This window comes from Pipistrellus kuhlii, unplaced genomic scaffold (genome assembly GCF_014108245.1).
Source record: "Pipistrellus kuhlii isolate mPipKuh1 unplaced genomic scaffold, mPipKuh1.p scaffold_m20_p_30, whole genome shotgun sequence".
Lineage (NCBI taxonomy): Eukaryota > Metazoa > Chordata > Mammalia > Chiroptera > Vespertilionidae > Pipistrellus > Pipistrellus kuhlii.
The window spans coordinates 2,426,349-2,444,834 of record NW_023425530.1 but is presented as its reverse complement, the minus strand read 5'-3'; the positions used below and the strand labels follow the sequence as shown (position 1 = coordinate 2,444,834).

Genomic DNA, 18,486 nt, shown 5'->3' with positions numbered 1-18,486 from the left:
TCAGCACAGCCGGGGGGCTTTTCTGGCTCAGTTGCGAAGAAGTTACGGGACCTCGGAGAGAGAGGGACTTGAACTCCAGTTTCTCCCTGTAAAAGCTGAATGATATTGACACCTTCCCAGGGTTGTTGTGAGGATGAAATAAAATTAGGTAAGCAAAATGTACAAGATACTGTGAGATATTCCAGCATCACCACTCCATACCTCTGTAACCACAGATAAATGACTTTACCTCTCTGCACCTTGGTTTGACCATCTGTCCAATGGGAACAACTGAAGAGTTTACTTCTTAAGATGATGGTCAAGGTTAAGTGAGGTTAACAGTCAGAAGATGGTTAGACCCGCACCTGCCATATTCTAAGTGCTCAGTAAGTTTTAGCTGTCGTTGCTATTATTTTAATAACTATAAAAATTACTATTGCTACTAAGTTAATGTTAATACTGATATTAATTAAAATTATTGTTATTATTTCTGATATTAAAATACTGTTACTATTTTAAATAATTAGAGCAATTTCTAGCCTCCAGTAAGAGTACTGGAGCCCTAGCCAGTTTGGCTGAGAGGGCAGAGCATTGGCCTGCAGACCAAAGGGTCCCGGGTTCGATTTCGGTCAAGGGCACATACCTTGGTTGCAGGCTCCTCCCCAGCCCTGGTCTGGCTCATGTAGGAGGCAACCAATCGGTGTTTCTCACACCAATGTTTCTGTCTTTCCCTCTCTCTTCCACTCTCTCTAAAAATCAATAGAAAAATATCTTCGGGCAAAGATTAACAAAACAACAAAAAAGAATATTGAAAGTTTGAGAACAAAGCCGGGAATAACCCTAACTTTGATTTTACCTACTTTGACTATGAAATTTGTCAGGATTCCCAGGCTGCCATAATACACATTATCCTCCCGAGTTAGAACTGCCAGTTCGTTCTCATCTAGAAAAAAACAAATAAGACAGGACACTGAAATGAGGCTTTTTTCACCTTAGCTGGTTTTGCCCAGTGGATAGAGCATCAGCCTGCAGACTGAAGGGTCCCAGGTTCAATTCCAGTCAAGGGCACATGCCCAGGTTGTGGGCTCCATCCCTGGTGGGGGGTGTGCAGGGGCAGCCAATCAATGATTCTCATCATTGATGTTTCTCTCTCCTTCTCCTTTCCTCTCTGAAATCAATAAAGTATATTTTAGAAGAAAAGAAATGAACTTGTTTTAATAGATAAAAATATTTAAAATATAAAGTGGTTTGTTTTTTTTTTAATTACCCCAAATTCCATCATCTAGACTGGGCTCAACAAACTTCTGTAAAGAACCAGATGGCAGATAGTTTTTGTTCTCTGGTTATGTCATGTCTATTAAAAGTATTCAACTCTGGCCGAAACCGGTTTGGCTCAGTGGATAGAGCGTTGGCCTGTGGACAGAAGGGTCCAGGGTTCGATTCCGGTCAAGGGCATGTACCTTGGTTGCGGGCACATCCCCAGTAGGGGGAGTGCAGGAGGCACCTAATCGATGATTCTCTTTCATCGATGTTTCTATCTCTCTATTCCCCTCTCTTTCTCTCTGTAAAAAATCAATAAAATATATTAAAAAAAAAAAAAAGTATTCATGCCGGGACCGGTTTGGCTCAGTGGATAGAGCGTCGGCTTGGGGACTGAAGGGTCCGGGTTCGATTCCGGTCAAGGGCATGTACCTTGGTTGCGGGCACATCCCCAGTAGGGGGTGTGCAAGAGGCAGCTGATCGATGACACTCTCTCATCAATGTTTCTAACTATCTCTCTCCCTTCCTTTCTGTATAAAATCAATAAAATATATTTAATAAAAAAAAAGTATTCAATTCTGCCCTTGCCAGTAGCTCAGTTGATTGAAGCATCGTCCCATGCACAAACAGGTTGCAGGTTCGATTCTTGATCAGGGAACATACCTAGGTTGTGGGTTTGGTCGGGACACGTATGAGAGGCAACCAATCACTGTTTATCTCTTACCCCCCCCCTCCCTGTCTTTCTCTCTCTCAAAAATCAATAAACATATACTCAGGTGAGGGTTTAAAAAAAAAGTATTCAACTCTGAAAGTATTGTAGATCTGTTCCTATAAAACAAGCTATGGGCCAAATTTGACCCGCAGGCGAGGGTTACTGAGCCCTGACAGGTAACCACTGTTAACGTTTTAGTAAACATCTTTTCTGATAGTTGCATATACCAGGAACATATTCTGGAACCCCCCAAGCTGCTTTGTAACTTAATTTTTTTCCCTTCCCTTTTGTATACACGGATGTAGTTGGCTGGTTGATATTCTGGAGCCTCAGTGAACTCTAAGTTACTTAACCAGTTCTCCGCTGATGAACACTGAGGCTGTTTCTGATCTTCTGCATGTACAAAGTTCCAAGAAAACACAGGACACCGTTAAGGGATTTTATGAAAGGGGGTAATCAGATCCAATGTATATTTTTATTCTTTTTTTTATTTAAAAAAAGCAACCAAGGAGTTTTGCACAGTGGCAGTATTGTAGCCAATGAAGTTTATCTGATTATTGCTAATTGAAAAAAAGCAACCAAGGAGTCCTGGCCAGTGTTGCTAAGTGTTTAGAGAGTCGGCTCCACACTGAAGGGTTAAAGGTTTGATTCTCAGTCAAGGTCATGTACCAGGGTTGCAGGTTCAAACCCCAGTCCTGATCAGGACACATGTAGGAGGCAGCCAATCGATATGTCTCTCTCACATCCATGTTTCTCTCTCTCTTTCTCTCTCTCTCCCTCCCCCCCTCTCTCTCCTTCCCTCCCTCCTCGCCTCCCTCTCTCTCCCTCTCTCTCTCCCTCTCTCTCTCCCTCCCTCCCTTCTCACCTCCCTCTCTCTCCCTTTTTCTCCCTCTCTCTTTCCCTCTCTCCTTCCCTCCCTTAAAAAATCAGTGGAGCCGAAACCGGTTTGGCTCAGTGGATAGAGCCTGTGGACTGAAAGGTCCAGGGTTTGATTCCGGTCAAGGGCATGTACATTGGTTGTGGACACATCCCCAGTCGGGAGTGGGCAAGAGGCAGCTGGTCAATGTTTCTCTCTCATCGACGTTTCTAACTCTCTATCCCTCTCAATTCCTCTCTGTGTAAAATCAATAAAATATTTTTTTTAAAAATCAGTGGAAAATACATCCTTGGGTGAGGATTAACAACAATAATAACGATAAAACAGCCAAGGAAGTTTTCAGAAGAAGCAAGTCTTAAGCTGAGCCTTGAAAAAAGCTTCTGGTGTAGAAAAGTGAGGTGTTTGTAGAGGAAGGACCAGACTAATGTTACTGAGGGTTTCTCAACCTAAGCTCCATTGTTTGTTTGTTTTTTGTGGTGGGGGCTGTCCTGTGCATTCTGTGATGTTGGATAGCATCCCTGGCCTCTACCCAGAAGATACCAGGCATAAGCCGCCCCCCCCCCCCAAATCATGACAACCATCTCCATATATCGGCCAGAGTCCCCAGGTTGAGAACCATGGGGTTAAGTGGACAAAAGGGATCCCTTAGGGCAGTGGTGAGCAGTCAGATGAGATACAAGATATACATACCTGAATGCCATTGTTGGGAATTTGAATATTATTCTTTAGAAAATATGAAAGATTCTAGACATGGAAAACGATGTGTACTTAATAATTTTTTTTAAAGGAGTGGCAAGACCAGCCATTGACTGGGAGAAAATATTTGCTGAGCCTATTTTTGATAAGGGCCTTGCATCTAGAATATATAAAAAAAACACTTGCAACTCAACAATAAAAAAGGCAAACAGCCCAGTTAAAAAATGACCAAGGACCTACAGGGACAGTTCGGCTAGAAAGCTACCCGCTGGCTGGATACGCACTTGCAGCCACAGCGTGGATGGTGATGCCGGCATCAAAGACAGAAGGATACAAGGTGGCAGGTTTTTCTTGCACCTGGACAGGGAAGACGAGCTGACCTACGAGACAACAGGGCAGGATCATGAGACCTGGGCTTGTGTTGAAAGGGGGAGTCCACTGGTGAAATGATAAAGATTCAACAAAAACATAATACTGAGGTGCAATGTTGTAACACACCCTCCGGAAAGGGCCTTAGGCTTAAGGAAGCTGCTTCACCGCCTGGAAGCTTGCCCACCACAGAACGTGTGCTCAGGCAACAAGCATTGGGAAAAGAGTGCTTTCTTTCTGGAAAGCTCTCAGACGGCCAGCCCGAGCCCCTCTCTTGCACGCTGGGGAACACGGGGCTCAGGTGGCCTGACTGGCGCTGGGTAGCTGGCTGTGATTGTGGGCGCTCTCGCAGCCACACCTGTGCCCAGAGGCTCCTGACAGCGCCTCTTCAGGGAGGGCTGCCTTTTGCTCCTTGGCTATGCCAGCTGGCGGGCTGGAGCTCCAGGGCCTGGGCCCTCCCAGGATCCCTCACTAGGCCACCTACAGGAGCTGTGCTGCTTCCATTCCTTTCTCGCCCAAGGGAAGCTCAAGTGAGTGGTCCTGGCTCACCTCCTAGAATCCCTAACCTCAGCCTCAAAACAAGGTCTGCAGTTCCTGGACTGAAGGCGTGGACCTCTGCCCTCGGATCTGGTGACTTTCAGAACCTGCTGCCTGTGTGTCCCTGAAGGTCCCACGAGGCAGGGGAGGGGGACGGGGAGATGCAGTTAGGAGGTGTGTGGTAAATGGGAACATGGCCCCTTCCCATGGGAACCAGCTCCCCTCTCCCCTGTGGGAACACCATGGAAGGCCATCAGTAAGTGGACCATGAGGCTTTGGGAGCCTGGCCAGCTCCTCAGTTAAGGAAACAGCTAGCCGTTCTGGGTTCACACAGCTAATGCTAAAAAGCATCCCCCTTCCCCTGCATGGCCTGGTTTCCTTTGCTTTCTGTTCTTCATAAAACCCCGTGTTGGGTGAGTCTGGGTGGCTGCAAACAATAGGTAGTAGCCCATCTGCAGGCCGGACGGGATGTGGCCGCTCAACTCCACCGACGGCAGGTAGTGTGGCGTTCGCTGGACCACGTGTAAGACCTGATAAACCCATCTCTCCCACGGCCTGCCCTCTGGGTTCTTTCTTTGAGAATCCAAGAACCATACCTGGAGGTGCTCTGGGACCGCAGCACTTGGCATAACAGTCAACAAAGTGAGAATGGGGAGAGAAGAAATAATGATGTGTGCTTCCCCAACCTGGAGGGGGACCTGAATGGCAGCCCGGCCGCTCACCTGAATTCCGGGACACTAGCAGGCTCTTCTCAGACCAGAAGATCAAGATGCCTTTCTGGCCTGGGGCGATGATGACATCAAGAGTGCTATTGTAGTCAAAGGGCAGCCCAAAACTGTGGTTCAGAGGGTAGTCCGAGTACTTAAACTTGGCCTGAGAAAGACATTCCACATCCGTGATTACAGAGTGGCAGCAGGTGTATGTCCTCCTGCTTCAATATTTAAACTTTCTTCAAACTTGCTTAACTGTCCCAGCAGCTCTCAGCAGGGGATGGTTCTGCCCCCGGAGGGCACCTGGCACGTCTGGGGATGTCTGTGGTTGTCTCACTGGGGGTGCTCCTGGTATGGTGAGTGGGGGCCCCACACCCCGCAGTGCACAGGACAGATTCTCACAACGAAGAACTGTCCACCGGAGATGTCCCCAGTGCAAGATGAGGTACTTGCTCTCCCTCAGTCTCTGGCAGGCCCAGCTGGCGCCCTTGCTCCTGAGTTATTACTCAAGTTCCTTTCTCTCCTCCAACCCACCTGTGTGCACAGCCTCCTTCATCAAGCCACTCGCACCTTGTGACCCTTTAGGGCCGGCTCCGGCGTCCAGTCTGAATTGTTTGGTATGGTTGTCCAAGTTCTCTCTCTCTCTTTTTTTTAAATGGACAGTTTAAGAATTTTTTTAAAATATATTTTTGTTAATTTTTTACAGAGAGGAAGAGAGAGGGATAGAGAGTTAGAAACTGAGAGAGCATCATGGATCAGCTGCCTCTTGCACACCCCCTACTGGGGATGTGCCCGCAACCAAGGTACATGCCCTTGACCTGAATCGAACCTGGGACCCTTCAGTCTGCAGGCCAACGCTCTATCCACTGAGCCAAACCGGTTTCGGCTCAGTTCACAATTTTTGCAATACCAGGTTCTGACTATACTTAATCACTTTCCGATTTGCTATTTTATCTTCTAATGCAGTTTAAATGGGGGGGGAGAGGGAGGTTGTGTGGATGAATGGGTTTCTGGATGAAAGGTAGGTAAATGGATGGATGAATGGATTTATGCGTGAATGGAGGGACTGCTAGGTAGACAGATAGGTGAAAGAAAAGCTAGCTGGATTTCAGTCCTAGCCAGTTTGGCTCAGTGGATAGAACGTTGGTGGACTGAGGGGTCTTGGTTCAATTCTGGTCAAGGGCATGTACCTCAGTTCAGGCTCTGCCAGGGCTGCGTGCAGGAGACAACCAATCGATGTGTTTCTCTCACAGCGATATTTCTCTGTCTTTCCCTCTCTCTTCCACTCTTTCTAAAAATCAATTGAAAAATATCCGCAGGTGAGGATTTTTTAAAAAAGCTAAACAGATTTAAGATATGAAAATCCAAGTGTGTGACATTTAATAAAACCCTGGCTTGGGACAAAGATCACTTAAGGTCATTCTTCCCAGGCCAAGTGACTCACCTTCTGTTGATTGATGAGAAGAACCCCAATCTGTGACAAGGAGTAAAGGTTGAAGACCCCACCCAAAGACCCAACGGGTAGTGCCTGTGAAACAAAAAACGTTGTGTGTGAATAAATGGTAAACGTGTTTAATTCTATTGTAAATTGAACTTTAGGGTATCCAATAAGCTAAAGTGAAGACAAATCTTTAAAATTTATGATCTATTTATTCTCTATGAATATGGCATCCTCAGTAGAACCCCAAGTGAAGACAGCTTTGTGTTGGAAGTTGGAGAAAGTGGTGTGACCGGCTGCTGAATGCATGCCTAGCTCCTTCCTTCCTGCCTAGGTTCCTCACGCACCCCCCACCCCCCATTGTTTGGCTGGCCAGCAGAGTGCACAGCAGCCACACTGGAGCATGAGGCCACACTGACATCTTTCAGGTAAGAGAGATGACTGTCCTCATTATTAAGCCTCTGTTTTTTGGGGGGGAGGTGTTACATAATATACAGCGCTTTGGACTGAATTGTGTGCCCCTTTCCGCCCCCCTCCAAATCCATTGGTCAAAACCCTAACCCTTTGTATCAGTCCTGTCAGGCTGCTGTGACAAAATACCACAGCCTGGGTGGCTTATAAACAATAGACATTTATTCCTCACAGCTCTGGAGGCTGGAAATCTAAGATCAAGGTGCCAGCATGGTCAAGCAAGGGCCCTCCTTTGGGTCACAGTCTTCTTGCTCTGTCCTCACAAGGCTAAGGGGGCCAGCAAGCTCTCTGGGCCTCTGGTGTACGAGCACTTATCCCATTCCTGAGGGCTTTACCCTCACGACCTAAGCACTCCCACGGGTTCCACCACCACCAATAACCACACACACACACACACACACACACACACACACAGCAGACTCTTGAATTAATCATTGATATTGAAGTGATGGGACATTACGAAGAGTAAACATTGTTCTAGGACTTTATCTTCTCTCCTGGGGAGGGGTAGTGCATTTTTGTTGTTGTTGTAGTTGTTGTACACAGGATGGCTGTATTGTGTTGGGCAGACTTTGTCCTTGTTTGTGTCTTTATTTGGAGGTTCTGGTTGAAGGAGATGTGTATGGATGTCAAATTGACAAGAATGGACTTGTGATGGTTAATTCCAAGTGTCCATTTGGATGCCGGGAGAACTGGTAAAACACTGTTCCTGAGTGTGTCCACAGAGTGTTTCTGGAAGAGCTTAGCATTTGGTTCAGTAGATGAGTAAAGGAGACCCACTCTCACCAGTGTGGGTGGGCATCACCCAATTCTTCAGGGGGCAAAAAGAACAAAAAGTTGTCCCTGACCGGTTTGGTTCAGTGGATAGAGTGTCAGCCTGCAGACTGAAGGGTCCCAGGTTTGATTCTAGTTAAGGGCATGTACCTTGGTTGCGGGCACATCCCTAGGAGGGGGTGTTCAGGAGGTAGCTGATCGATGTTTCTAACTCTCTATCCCTCTCCCTTCCCCTCTGTAAAAAATCAGTAAGATATATACATATATAAACCATTGGAGGAGGGGCAAATCCACTCTCTCTTTCTGACCTCCATCTTCTCCTGTCCTCTTCCTGGTTTTCCAGTTTTTGGGTTCTGGGGCGTACATCAGCAGCCCCTGGGTACTACCAGGTCTAATTTCAAATTAAAACATGTGGCTGGGCCGAAACCGGTTTCGCTCAGTGGTAGAGCGTCGGTCTGCGGACTGAAAGGTCCCGGGTTCGATTCTGGTCAAGGGCATGTACATTAGTTTCGGGCACATCCCAGGTAGGGGGTGTGCAAGAAAGCTGGTCGATGTTTCTCTCTCATCGCTGTTTCTAGCTCTCTATCTCTCTATCTTCCTCTCTGTAAAAAATCAATAAAATAGCCGAAACCGGTTTGGCTCAGCGGTAGAACATCGGCCTGTGGACTGAAGGGTCCCAGGTTCGATTCCGGTCAAGGGCATGTACGTTGGTTGCGGGCACATCCCCAGTAGGGGATGTGCAGGAGGCAGCTGGTCGATGTCTCTCTCTCATAGATGTTTCTGGCTCTCTATCTCTCTCCCTTCCTCTCTGTAAAAAAATCAATAAAAAATATATTTTTTAAAAAAATCAATAGCCGAAACCGGTTTGGCTCAGTGATAGAGCGTCGGTTTGCAGACTGAAAGGTCCCGGGTTCGATTCCGGTCAAGGGCATGTACCTTAGTTGTGGACACATCCCCAGTAGGGGGTGTGCAAGAGGCAACTGGACGATGTTTCTCTCTCATCGACGTTTCTGGCTATCTCTCTCCCTTCCTCTCTGTAAAAAATCAATAAAATATATTTTAAAAAATCAATAAAATATATTTCAAAAACCATGTGGCTGGTTAGGTTCTAGGCTTCTTTGCGGCTCTTAGGCAGGACTTAGAAACCAGATCTGAGACATGATCAGAACTTGGGTGTGCCCTCCTTTGGACGTACTTCCTAAGTCCTTGGGGGTATAGCCATTCTCTGAGTCAGAATAAAACATCCTCATTCTCTTAGCTACTCAACATCCTGATCGCTTCAGCTGTGCCGAGCCGTGTGGCCTTGGTGAAGGCCCTGAGCTTCTCTGAGCCTCCATCCCTCTGTTTCCTAGGGCTGCCACAAAACAAACAAACAAACAAACAAACAAACAAACAAAAAATACCACATACCGGGGTGGGGGGAAGGAGGGCTTAAAAATAACAAAAATGTAAGGTCACCTTTCTAGAAGGCAGAGCCTGGAATCAAAGTGTTGGCAGGGTTGGTTCCTTGTGAAGCTCTGAGGAAGAACCTGGGCCGCCATCGTAGGGGTGTCGAACTCAATCAGAGAAGGGGTCAAAATCTAAAATCCAGCCTAAATCGCGGGCCGAATGGTTTACTGAACAGTCATAAACTGTCATTGAGATGGAAACGCAGCGGAGTGCAGTGATGACAGTGCGGTGCGGGCCACATTGCAAGGCCTGGCGGGACGGATTTGGCCAGCGGGCCTTGTTTGACACATGTGACTTAGAGCATGTGGTGGCTGCCAGCAGTCCTGAGTTCCTTAGCTTGCAACTGTGTCCATCTCTTCAGTGTCAGCCCCATACACAGCCTTCTTTTCTGTGAGCATCTGTGTGCCCTCTCCTCTTACAATGACACTAACCACTGGATTTAGGGCCCAACCTAACCCATTATGACTCCATCTTGACTTAAGAAATTACATCTGTAGAGACCCTATGTCCAAGTCAAATGACATTCTGAGGTTGTGGATGGACATAAATTTGCGGGGGGAGGAGGGGACGCACAAATTCAACCCAATACTGTTTTCATCTATAAAATCAGGGTCATAAGAGTACTGATCTTCAGGTGGGCATGGGGTTAAATATCATAATTAATGCGCAGCCTTTACTTTGACACTAGTTTTTATAAGCATTCCATAAACGTGCTATCATCTAAAACTTCTTGTCTCCCTTCCTAACCTCCTAATCTCTCTAGCCAGGTCTCATGACCTGGAGTTTTCCCTACCCGCCTGAGAGACAGAAGCCTTGGTTCACCCACTGCGCGCTAATTACTCCAATCACACACAAGACATTTAACTTTTTTGGTTCACTTTTTTATGCAAATGCACATACCTGTCCTTGTAAAATGCGATACTTCACAAATGTGTATCCCCAGTTATATGAGAAATATACATTGGCCTCAGATATCTTATCTCCATGAGAATAGGCAAAAACGTATTTACTCATATCCTGGAAGAACACACACAGAATAGTCACTTTAAAAGGAGGTTTGGGGGTTGGGGGTGGGGAGATGCTGTTGAAGGTCACAAACTTGCACCCAATAGCTACAAACTCCTGCAGATCTAATGCCCAGCAGTGATTATAAACAGCAATGCTATACTGTAAGATTCCAAGTTGCTAAGAAACTAGATCTTAATGGTTCCCACTAATGGCAATGATGTACCACGATGCAGGTAACCCTAGAGTGGTCATCATATTGCAATATATAAATGTATCAAATCATCACACTGTACACTTACAGTGTTCTGTCAATTATATCTCAGTAAAAAAGGGAGATCAATGCCAAGAGTAAAACTCCTGGGCAATTATCCCAGAAAAATTAAAACATATGCACATACAAAAATCTGTACATAAGTGACTATAGCAGCTTTTTTTGTAATAGCCCAAAAGTGGAGGCAACCAAATCCTGGTACATTCAGACCACGGAATATTACTTGACAGCGAAAAGGGAAAGACTAGAGATATATACAACAAATTAGATGACTCTTCAGAGAATTTAGCTGACAAAAGCTGGTCCTCAAAGGTCCCATAATGTATGGTTTCGTTTACATAACATCCGTGAAGTGGTAAAATTATAGAGATGGGGAACAGATTAGTGGTTGACAAGGGTTGGGGTGGGATGGGGGCAGGGAGGTATGGAGCTTTGGGATGACAGAATACAGTCTGGTATTTCAATGCTAGGATGGTTCTGTGATGTGGCAATGTGATAAAATGCTAGATACATTGTGTCCATGTCAATATAGTTTTAGGATGATACTACAGTTATGTAAGGTGGTAGATGTGGGAAGGGTACATGGAAATCTTTTCCACTTACTGGAGAGTCTATAATTATTTTTAAATAACAAGTTCAAAAAAAAAAAGGAAGCCGAAACCGGTTTGGCTCAGTGGATAGAGCGTCGGCTTGCGCACTGAAGGGTCCCAGGTTCTGTTCCGGTCAAGGGCATGTACCTTGGTTGCGGGCACATCCCCAGTAGGGGGTGTGCAAGAGGCAGCTGGTCGATGATTCTCTCTCATCTATGTTTCTAACTCTCTATCCCTCTCTCTTCCTTTCTGTAGAAAATCAATAAAATATATTACAAAAAAAGGGGGCGGGGGGACTCTCCTTCTCCCCATGTGGGAGTCTGTACTTGTTCTTCAATAAGTTTCTGCCTTTGCTATACACACACACACACACACACACACACACACACACACACACACACATATATATATATATATATATATATATATATATATATATATATGGAAGGTAGATGGATATATTCTTAGTGTATTAGCCAGTTGATCTGAAAGTTGCTCCAGAGGGCCCCCCCACACCAGTCATTGCCCAAGTCCAAAGGCCTAACCCCCAAGGATTCGCCTGTCCTTATTTCCATCTGTGCTCAGAACAGAGTAAAAAAAAGTGATATCCTGTACTCACCGAGCAAATGAAATGCATACCATAGCAACAGTTGTCACCAGAAATATGTGAAACAGGGTGTTTTATGCCTGAAAGAAAAAGATCATTTGGAAACTATATGAGTTACCTGAAGGTCAGAGAAAAGGTTTAGACACTGTTAAAGATTTTGCTTACTTTGGTCCAGTCCCTAATTTAAATGGAGACTGACCTTGGATGCACATATACATAACCCATGGACACAGACAATAGGGTGCTGAAGGCCTGGGAGATGGGGGGGTAGGGCCAGGCTGGAGGGGGTCAATGGGAGAAAAATGGGGACATATGTAATACTTTCAACAATAAAGAATTATTAAAACAGCCGAGACCGGTTTGGCTCAATGGATAGAGTGTCGGCTTGGGGACTGAAGGGACCCGGGTTCGATTCCGGTCAAGGGCATGTACCTTGGTTGCGGGCATATCCCCAGTAGGGGGTGTGCAAGAGGCAGCTGATCGATGACTCTCTCTCATCAATGTTTCTAGCTCTCTATCTCTCTCCCTTCCTCTCTGTACAAAATCAATAAAATATATTTTAAAAAAAAGAATTATTAAAACAAACAAACAAACAAAAAAACAAATGGAGACTGCAGCCAAGAAATCAGGACAAGGCTAAGTAACCTGCTATTGACATGTGGGGCCCAATGGTTCCTGGTTGTGGGGTTGTCCTGTGCTTGTGGGACATTTTGCAGCACCCCTGCCTTTAATGACTCAATGTAGCTCTTCCCTCCATCTGGACAACCAAAAATACCTCCCCACATTGCCAAAGTGTCATCTGGGGGCAGGCCTGTCCCTAGTTGAGGAGCACACACTCTTTAGGACTATGCCAAAACTGCAGGAAGAACTCCCTTCTCTTACCAAGGTGTTCTTTGATTCCATTTTAAGTGCTGAAACTTCGGCTTGGCATGAAACAGAAAACAACCAGTGTTGGTGAGAATGTGAAGAAAATGGAACTTTTGTACCCTGTTGGGAATGGGAATGGTGCAAGACTAGCAAACAGCATGGAGTTTCCTCAAAGAATCTGAAAATGGAATGACCACATGATGACTACAGAAGAGATACGCAACTTTCACACAGACAATGAAGGAAGACATTGCTGAAGACTTAGCTTCCTTTGGTTCAGTCACCAATTCACACGGAGACTGCTGCCAAGAACTCTGGAGAAGGCTGAGACTCGGAAGGGCAGCAATAGTAAAATTAGGAAAGGTCACCATTAGAGACCAAGGTTATCTACACCCTGGTATTCCCAATTACTGTGCCCGGATGTGAAAGTTGGGCAGTGGAGAAGGCCAATAGGAATGTTGATTCATTTGAAATATGGAGCTGGAGGAGAACTCTGCAGACCGGCGGAACTGCCAGGAAGACAGATACATGGGTCTTGGTTTAATAAGCCACAGACATTGCTGGAGGCAAAGTGACCAAACTGAAGCTGTCCTCCTTCGGGCACATCCTGAGAAGGCAGGTCTCTTTGGACACCACCATCATGCCAGGGAAAAGGAAAGGCAGCAGGAAAAGAAGAAGACAAGATGTAAGATGGATTGATGCCGTAAAAGAAGCCGCAGACATGAGTCCACAAGAGCTGGGCAGGGCTGCTGGGGGAAGGACAGTGTGGACATCACTCATTCAGAGTGTGGCCAGGAATCAGAGCCAATCCAATGCCACTTCTGGAAATACAAAAAAATTTAAAAATTAAAAAGCATGGACTCAGGAAGATATTTGTGTACACACACATACACACATTCAAACAGTGTTGCGCACAATAGCTAAAACACGGAAGCAATCCGAGTGTCCACTGGCCGATGACACTATAAACAAAATGTGGTCTTTCTGCACCATGGAATGTTGTCACCAAGCATCTAGAAGTTGTTCTTGTCCAGAGAAGGGTTCTCTGGCTTACAACTGCAATCTGCAGTGGATGGGGGTTCAGCCCAGCTTCCATTTGAATTTTAAAGGACAGGGTGACATTCGGGGACAGACATCCACATAACGGTATGGTTTGTCCTTCCGAAATTAATAACCATTTCTCTGAGGTTGGCTGAACTCAAATGAAATTTAAAAAATACAAAAAGGCCCTGGCCAGGGTGGCTCAGCTAGTTGGGGTGTCATCTCATACAACAAGAGTTGGTTGGTTCAGTTCCTGGTCAGGGCACATACCCAGGTTGCAGGTTTGATCCCCGCATGTGGAGGCTACTCATCGATGTTTTTTTCCTCCTCTCTCCCTCCTTTCCCCTGCCTCAAATCAGTTAAGAAAAACAAACAAAAAACACATATGTATGGAGGGGGGCAATGTTAAAATATGTACACAGATAATAATTTAATACCTGTTAACCGAGTGGGACGTATAAATACGTCAAACGTAAACAATATCGGGAACGGGTAGGATGTATAAATACGTCCTGGAAATATATGTTGCGCCCTGAGAAGGACAATATATATTTTTTGTAATCTTTATAATTGTTTGTAAAATTTATAATTTTTTAATTCAATGTTTCCATTTTTTTGTTGGTATTCTTTTCTATTTTTGTAATTTTGTATTTTCCTTTGTGCTTTATATATAAATAAATGAAAATACATATATATCATTTATTTTAATTAAGTATAAATAGAAAAAAAATAATAATATGAAATTAAGTCCTCCAGGCGTGACGTCCTAGTGAAAGAGTACGCGCCCATAACAGGTTGCATAATTAAAAAGGGAACTCCCCGGTTAACAAGTTAATAAAAAAATGTAAAAAAAATAAAAATAAAAATAAAAAAATAAAACACATAAAAAGAATATATACCTGTCGATGCAGTCCAGATACGCTTTTTAATATTATAAACATAGACTTTTTTATTCACTACTAACAGCAATGAAAGATCAGCAAAATGTGCTGATGTTACTTCTGGTTTGCCAACCTATAAATAATGACATACATAATATCAATAAACACCTCTTTTTGGATATCAATTTGGGAAGCAATACTTCTAGACACACATCCAAGAAACATTTGTGCCAACAGGAGCTGTTCGGTTCCTCCATATTGGGGACTATGTTTCCTGGGGTAAGCTGAAACCAAAACTGGGAGGTTGAAATCAGTGTTTGGTGGCCTCAGACAGCTAAGTTCTCTCCCTCATCAAAACCTTCTCTGAGCCCTGGCTGGTATAGTTCAGGGGTTATAGTGTCAGCCTGCACCTCAAGGGGTCATGAGTTTGATTCCCAGTCAAGTGCACATACCTGGGTCGCAGGTTCAGTCCCCAGCCCTGGTTGGAGAGTGTGCAGAAGGCAACCAATTGATATGTTTCACATAGATGTTTCTCTTTCTCTCCTTCCCTCCCTTCTTCTCTTCCTCTCTTCCTCCTACTCTCTTAAAAAAAAAAATCAATGGAAAAAAATATCCTTGGGTGAGGATTAATGACAAAAGAAAAAACCCAAAATATAAAAAACAAATCTTTTCTGAGGAGGCTCTGGCCAGATACTGTAGCTCACTTGGTTAGAGCAATTATCCCAATATGCCAAGGCTGCATATTAGATCCAGGTCAGGGCACATACAGGAATCAACCAATGAATGCATGTAAGTGGAACAACACATCCATGTTTCTCTTTCCAGAGAAATAAAAACAAAATAACAGCAACAAATCCTTCCCCAAGGATAAAGCCTAAAGATAAGTGATAAATGAGGAGCATAAATGATGAGCATAACTATTGCTTCCAAGAAACATTGGTAGATGGCAAAACTACTTTGGCATAGGTGCTAACGGTAGAATTTCTCGAGATAGTTACTAAGAGGGTAAAGGTCTTTCTGTTTTGGTTAGGACAATTTAGGGAGGCCCTGGAATTAGTGCATGTAATCTATCTGTTCCCCACACACAACCAATTGTAGGAAGCACTGGTGACAATTCTGCTTCCTTTTTCGGGAAAAGGGGGTACCATTTCGGTAGTAGGGACAGAATAGAATGAACCCTCTTCTTTTGGCTTAGAAACTATCAATCTTAAAGAGATACATTTTTTTTTTTGTAAAATAAACTTCAAATGAACAAAAAAACAAACTAGTGTGATATTTCCAAATTATACCTTTACACCTAGTATTACGTATTTCAAGCATCTTTCAGATTGTCCCATATAATAACTACCTGCATTGATGGAGGGATGGACAATGGAGAAAGACTACCCTCAAAGTTCTCTGCCGTGAAAAAAAGTTGTCGTCTGAAATAAATAAAACAGTTAAATTAGGAGAATTTTACACAAGGGGAAAGAAAGACAATGGCAGTCACTCTAAAAATGTTACACATATCAAAATCCCTTTAAAAAAATAAGGAACAACTTAGATTCTGCCCATCTATTTACCTATCTGTCCATCCATCTATCTATTTTTGCATGAGTATTAAATTTCTTGAAATAACATTATTTTAAAAGTGTGACCAGCCCTACCATTTGGCTTTCCTAGGGACACATGGATACATTGCCAGGCTTGATCCCTGGCCCTGGTCAGGACATTGTGGGAGGCAACCAATTGATGTGTCCCTCTCACATCGATGTTTCTCTCTCTCTGACTCTCCCCCTCCCTTCCACTCTTTCTAAAAATCATTGTAAAAATATCCTCATGTGATATTAATAAATAAATAAGTGTGACCATGTTGTTACCATAGACAGTCAGTCAAAGTACAGGCAGCCAACGGCAGGGTGTGGGTTGACTGGCCACTTTGCAGGGCCAGGGTGTATGGGGGCTGTGTGGAGGATGCAGGCTTGCTAGCATCCAAGGCACCCTGTGGACTCCAAGGGGCTCCCCGTGATGTGCAAAGGCTGTATCCAGTGTAGGGAGATGGGCCTAGCCCCCGCTTCACTCCACTCTCCACTAACTCTGATACTATAGACAGAGAGTGCCAGCCAGTCTTCCCCATTGGTCAAGATGGCACACTAATGTGCCAAAATCTATAAAGATATATGGATGAGGGCCTGAACATGCCAAAAGCTAGAAAGACAGGGCCCGAATGCACCAAAAGATAGAAAGATGGCCCTAGCTTGTTTACTCAATGGTTAGAGTGTCAGCCTGTGGACTGATGATTCACGGGTTCAATTCCAGTCAAGGGCACATGCCTTAGTTGCAGGCTCAATCCAGAACCCCAGTTGGGGCGCGGGGGGGGAGGAAACTGATCAATATGTCTCTCTCACACTGATGTTTCTCTATATTTCTCCCCTTCTTTTCCAGTCTAAAAAAATCAATGAAAAAAAAATTCTTGGGTGTGGAATAACAACAACTAAAAAAGCTAGAAAGATGATGCCGAAACCGGTTTGGCTCAGTGGTAGAGCGTTGGTCTGCAGACTGAAAGGTCCCGGGTTCGATTCTGGTCAGGGGCATGTACATTGGTTGTGGGCACATCCCCAGTAGGGGGTGTGCAAGAGGCAGCTGGTTGATGTTCCTCTCTCATCGACGTTTCTAGCTCTCTATCTCTCTCCCTTCCTCTCTGTAAAAAATCAATAAAATATATATTTTTAAAAAAATATCACTTTAAAAAATCAATATATATGAAACAAGATCTTTAAAAAAAATAATAATAATAATAATAATAATAATAAAATAAAAAAGCTAGAAAGATGAATGGATGGGACCCGAGTGTGCCAAAAGCTAGGAAGATAACTGGATAGGGAAGAAAAAGCCTTCCCCTCCCTATTCCTACAAAAACAGTGGGCTTGAACAGGTAGGGGGGATTGTCTTTGAGATGGGAGTCAATCATCCTCCCAGGTCACAGCACCTGAATAAACCTCTTTCCTTTTGTGATAGCACCTGTCTCAGGAGGCTGTCTTTCATTTTGGCAGGCAGCCAAACCTGTGTTTGTTATAGTTTTGGTGACCCAAATGAGACAGCATGGACCTCAGTAAGTCCTGGAGGGCCTGGGCTAAGGTCCCAGCAGCCTGTGGTAGGCTGACCCTGGGAGGACTGTGGGGGCTTCCCAGCAGCTGCCGAGAGTTTTTCTCAAAGAAGTTCGCTACACTCCTTTTCAAAGCATCAGCAGATGGACTGCACGACTAAGTAAGTTGAACTGGCATGCACACGGGGGGGGGGGGGGGTCTTCTTTCCCTGTGCTTGGGCTTCATGTACCTGGATCCAGTTAGAACCACTTGTCATATTGGTTGGCAAGAGATAAGCAGCTAGGACCTGCTTATGAGTGCTCATTTGAACTAACAGAATTATGGACCCAAGCTTTTTTCACGTGTTCCCACTTTGTCTGGAGTCTTTCTATGGCTATGGTTTTGGGTTTGTACTTTTGTGCCACCAGAGGTTGTTCTTTTGTTGTCTCCTGAAGGGAGCCCACTGGGCCAGATTTTAGTAGATTAATCTATGTACAGCTATGATCCAATGACTAAGAAGGGATTGGTTTTTTTATTGTAACACTGCTTGGCCTATGCATACTTTAGACCTCAAGGAAAAATGACCTCTAAGTGGTTCCTTAAATTACACCATCATGCAGTTGGAATTGTTTTGCCAATGGCCAGGGAAATGTCCAGGTGTCTGTACTTTATACAATGAGGATTCAACAAAAAGAAAAAAGGGAACCAAACTAATGGTGCAGAGAAGAGAACTGGCTTCAAAACTTCTCCCTAATAGCTGGTCAATGTTTCTCTCTCATCGATGTTTCTAGCTCTCTGTCCCTCTTTCTCTCCCTTCCTCTCTGTAAAAAAATCAATATTAAAAAAAAAAGAATAAACTAGGGAGGCAAGCCTGCTGGCCACTG

At 44.5% G+C, this 18,486-nt stretch overlaps 1 protein-coding gene across 1 annotated transcript in view; it reads right to left on the bottom strand.

Moving 5' to 3' along the window:
• CATSPERD (cation channel sperm associated auxiliary subunit delta) overlaps positions 1 to 18,486 on the bottom strand; it is a 41,429-nt gene that overhangs the window by 17,247 nt on the left and 5,696 nt on the right. Inside the window, exons 4-11 of the mRNA XM_036459525.2 lie at positions 15,886 to 15,958; positions 14,556 to 14,670; positions 11,761 to 11,828; positions 10,173 to 10,289; positions 6,585 to 6,668; positions 5,153 to 5,303; positions 3,809 to 3,904; positions 840 to 922 (exon numbers count right to left, since the gene is read on the bottom strand). Of these exons, the coding sequence (XP_036315418.1) occupies positions 840 to 922; positions 3,809 to 3,904; positions 5,153 to 5,303; positions 6,585 to 6,668; positions 10,173 to 10,289; positions 11,761 to 11,828; positions 14,556 to 14,670; positions 15,886 to 15,958 (787 nt within the window). The remainder of the gene's footprint in view (positions 1 to 839; positions 923 to 3,808; positions 3,905 to 5,152; positions 5,304 to 6,584; positions 6,669 to 10,172; positions 10,290 to 11,760; positions 11,829 to 14,555; positions 14,671 to 15,885; positions 15,959 to 18,486) is intronic.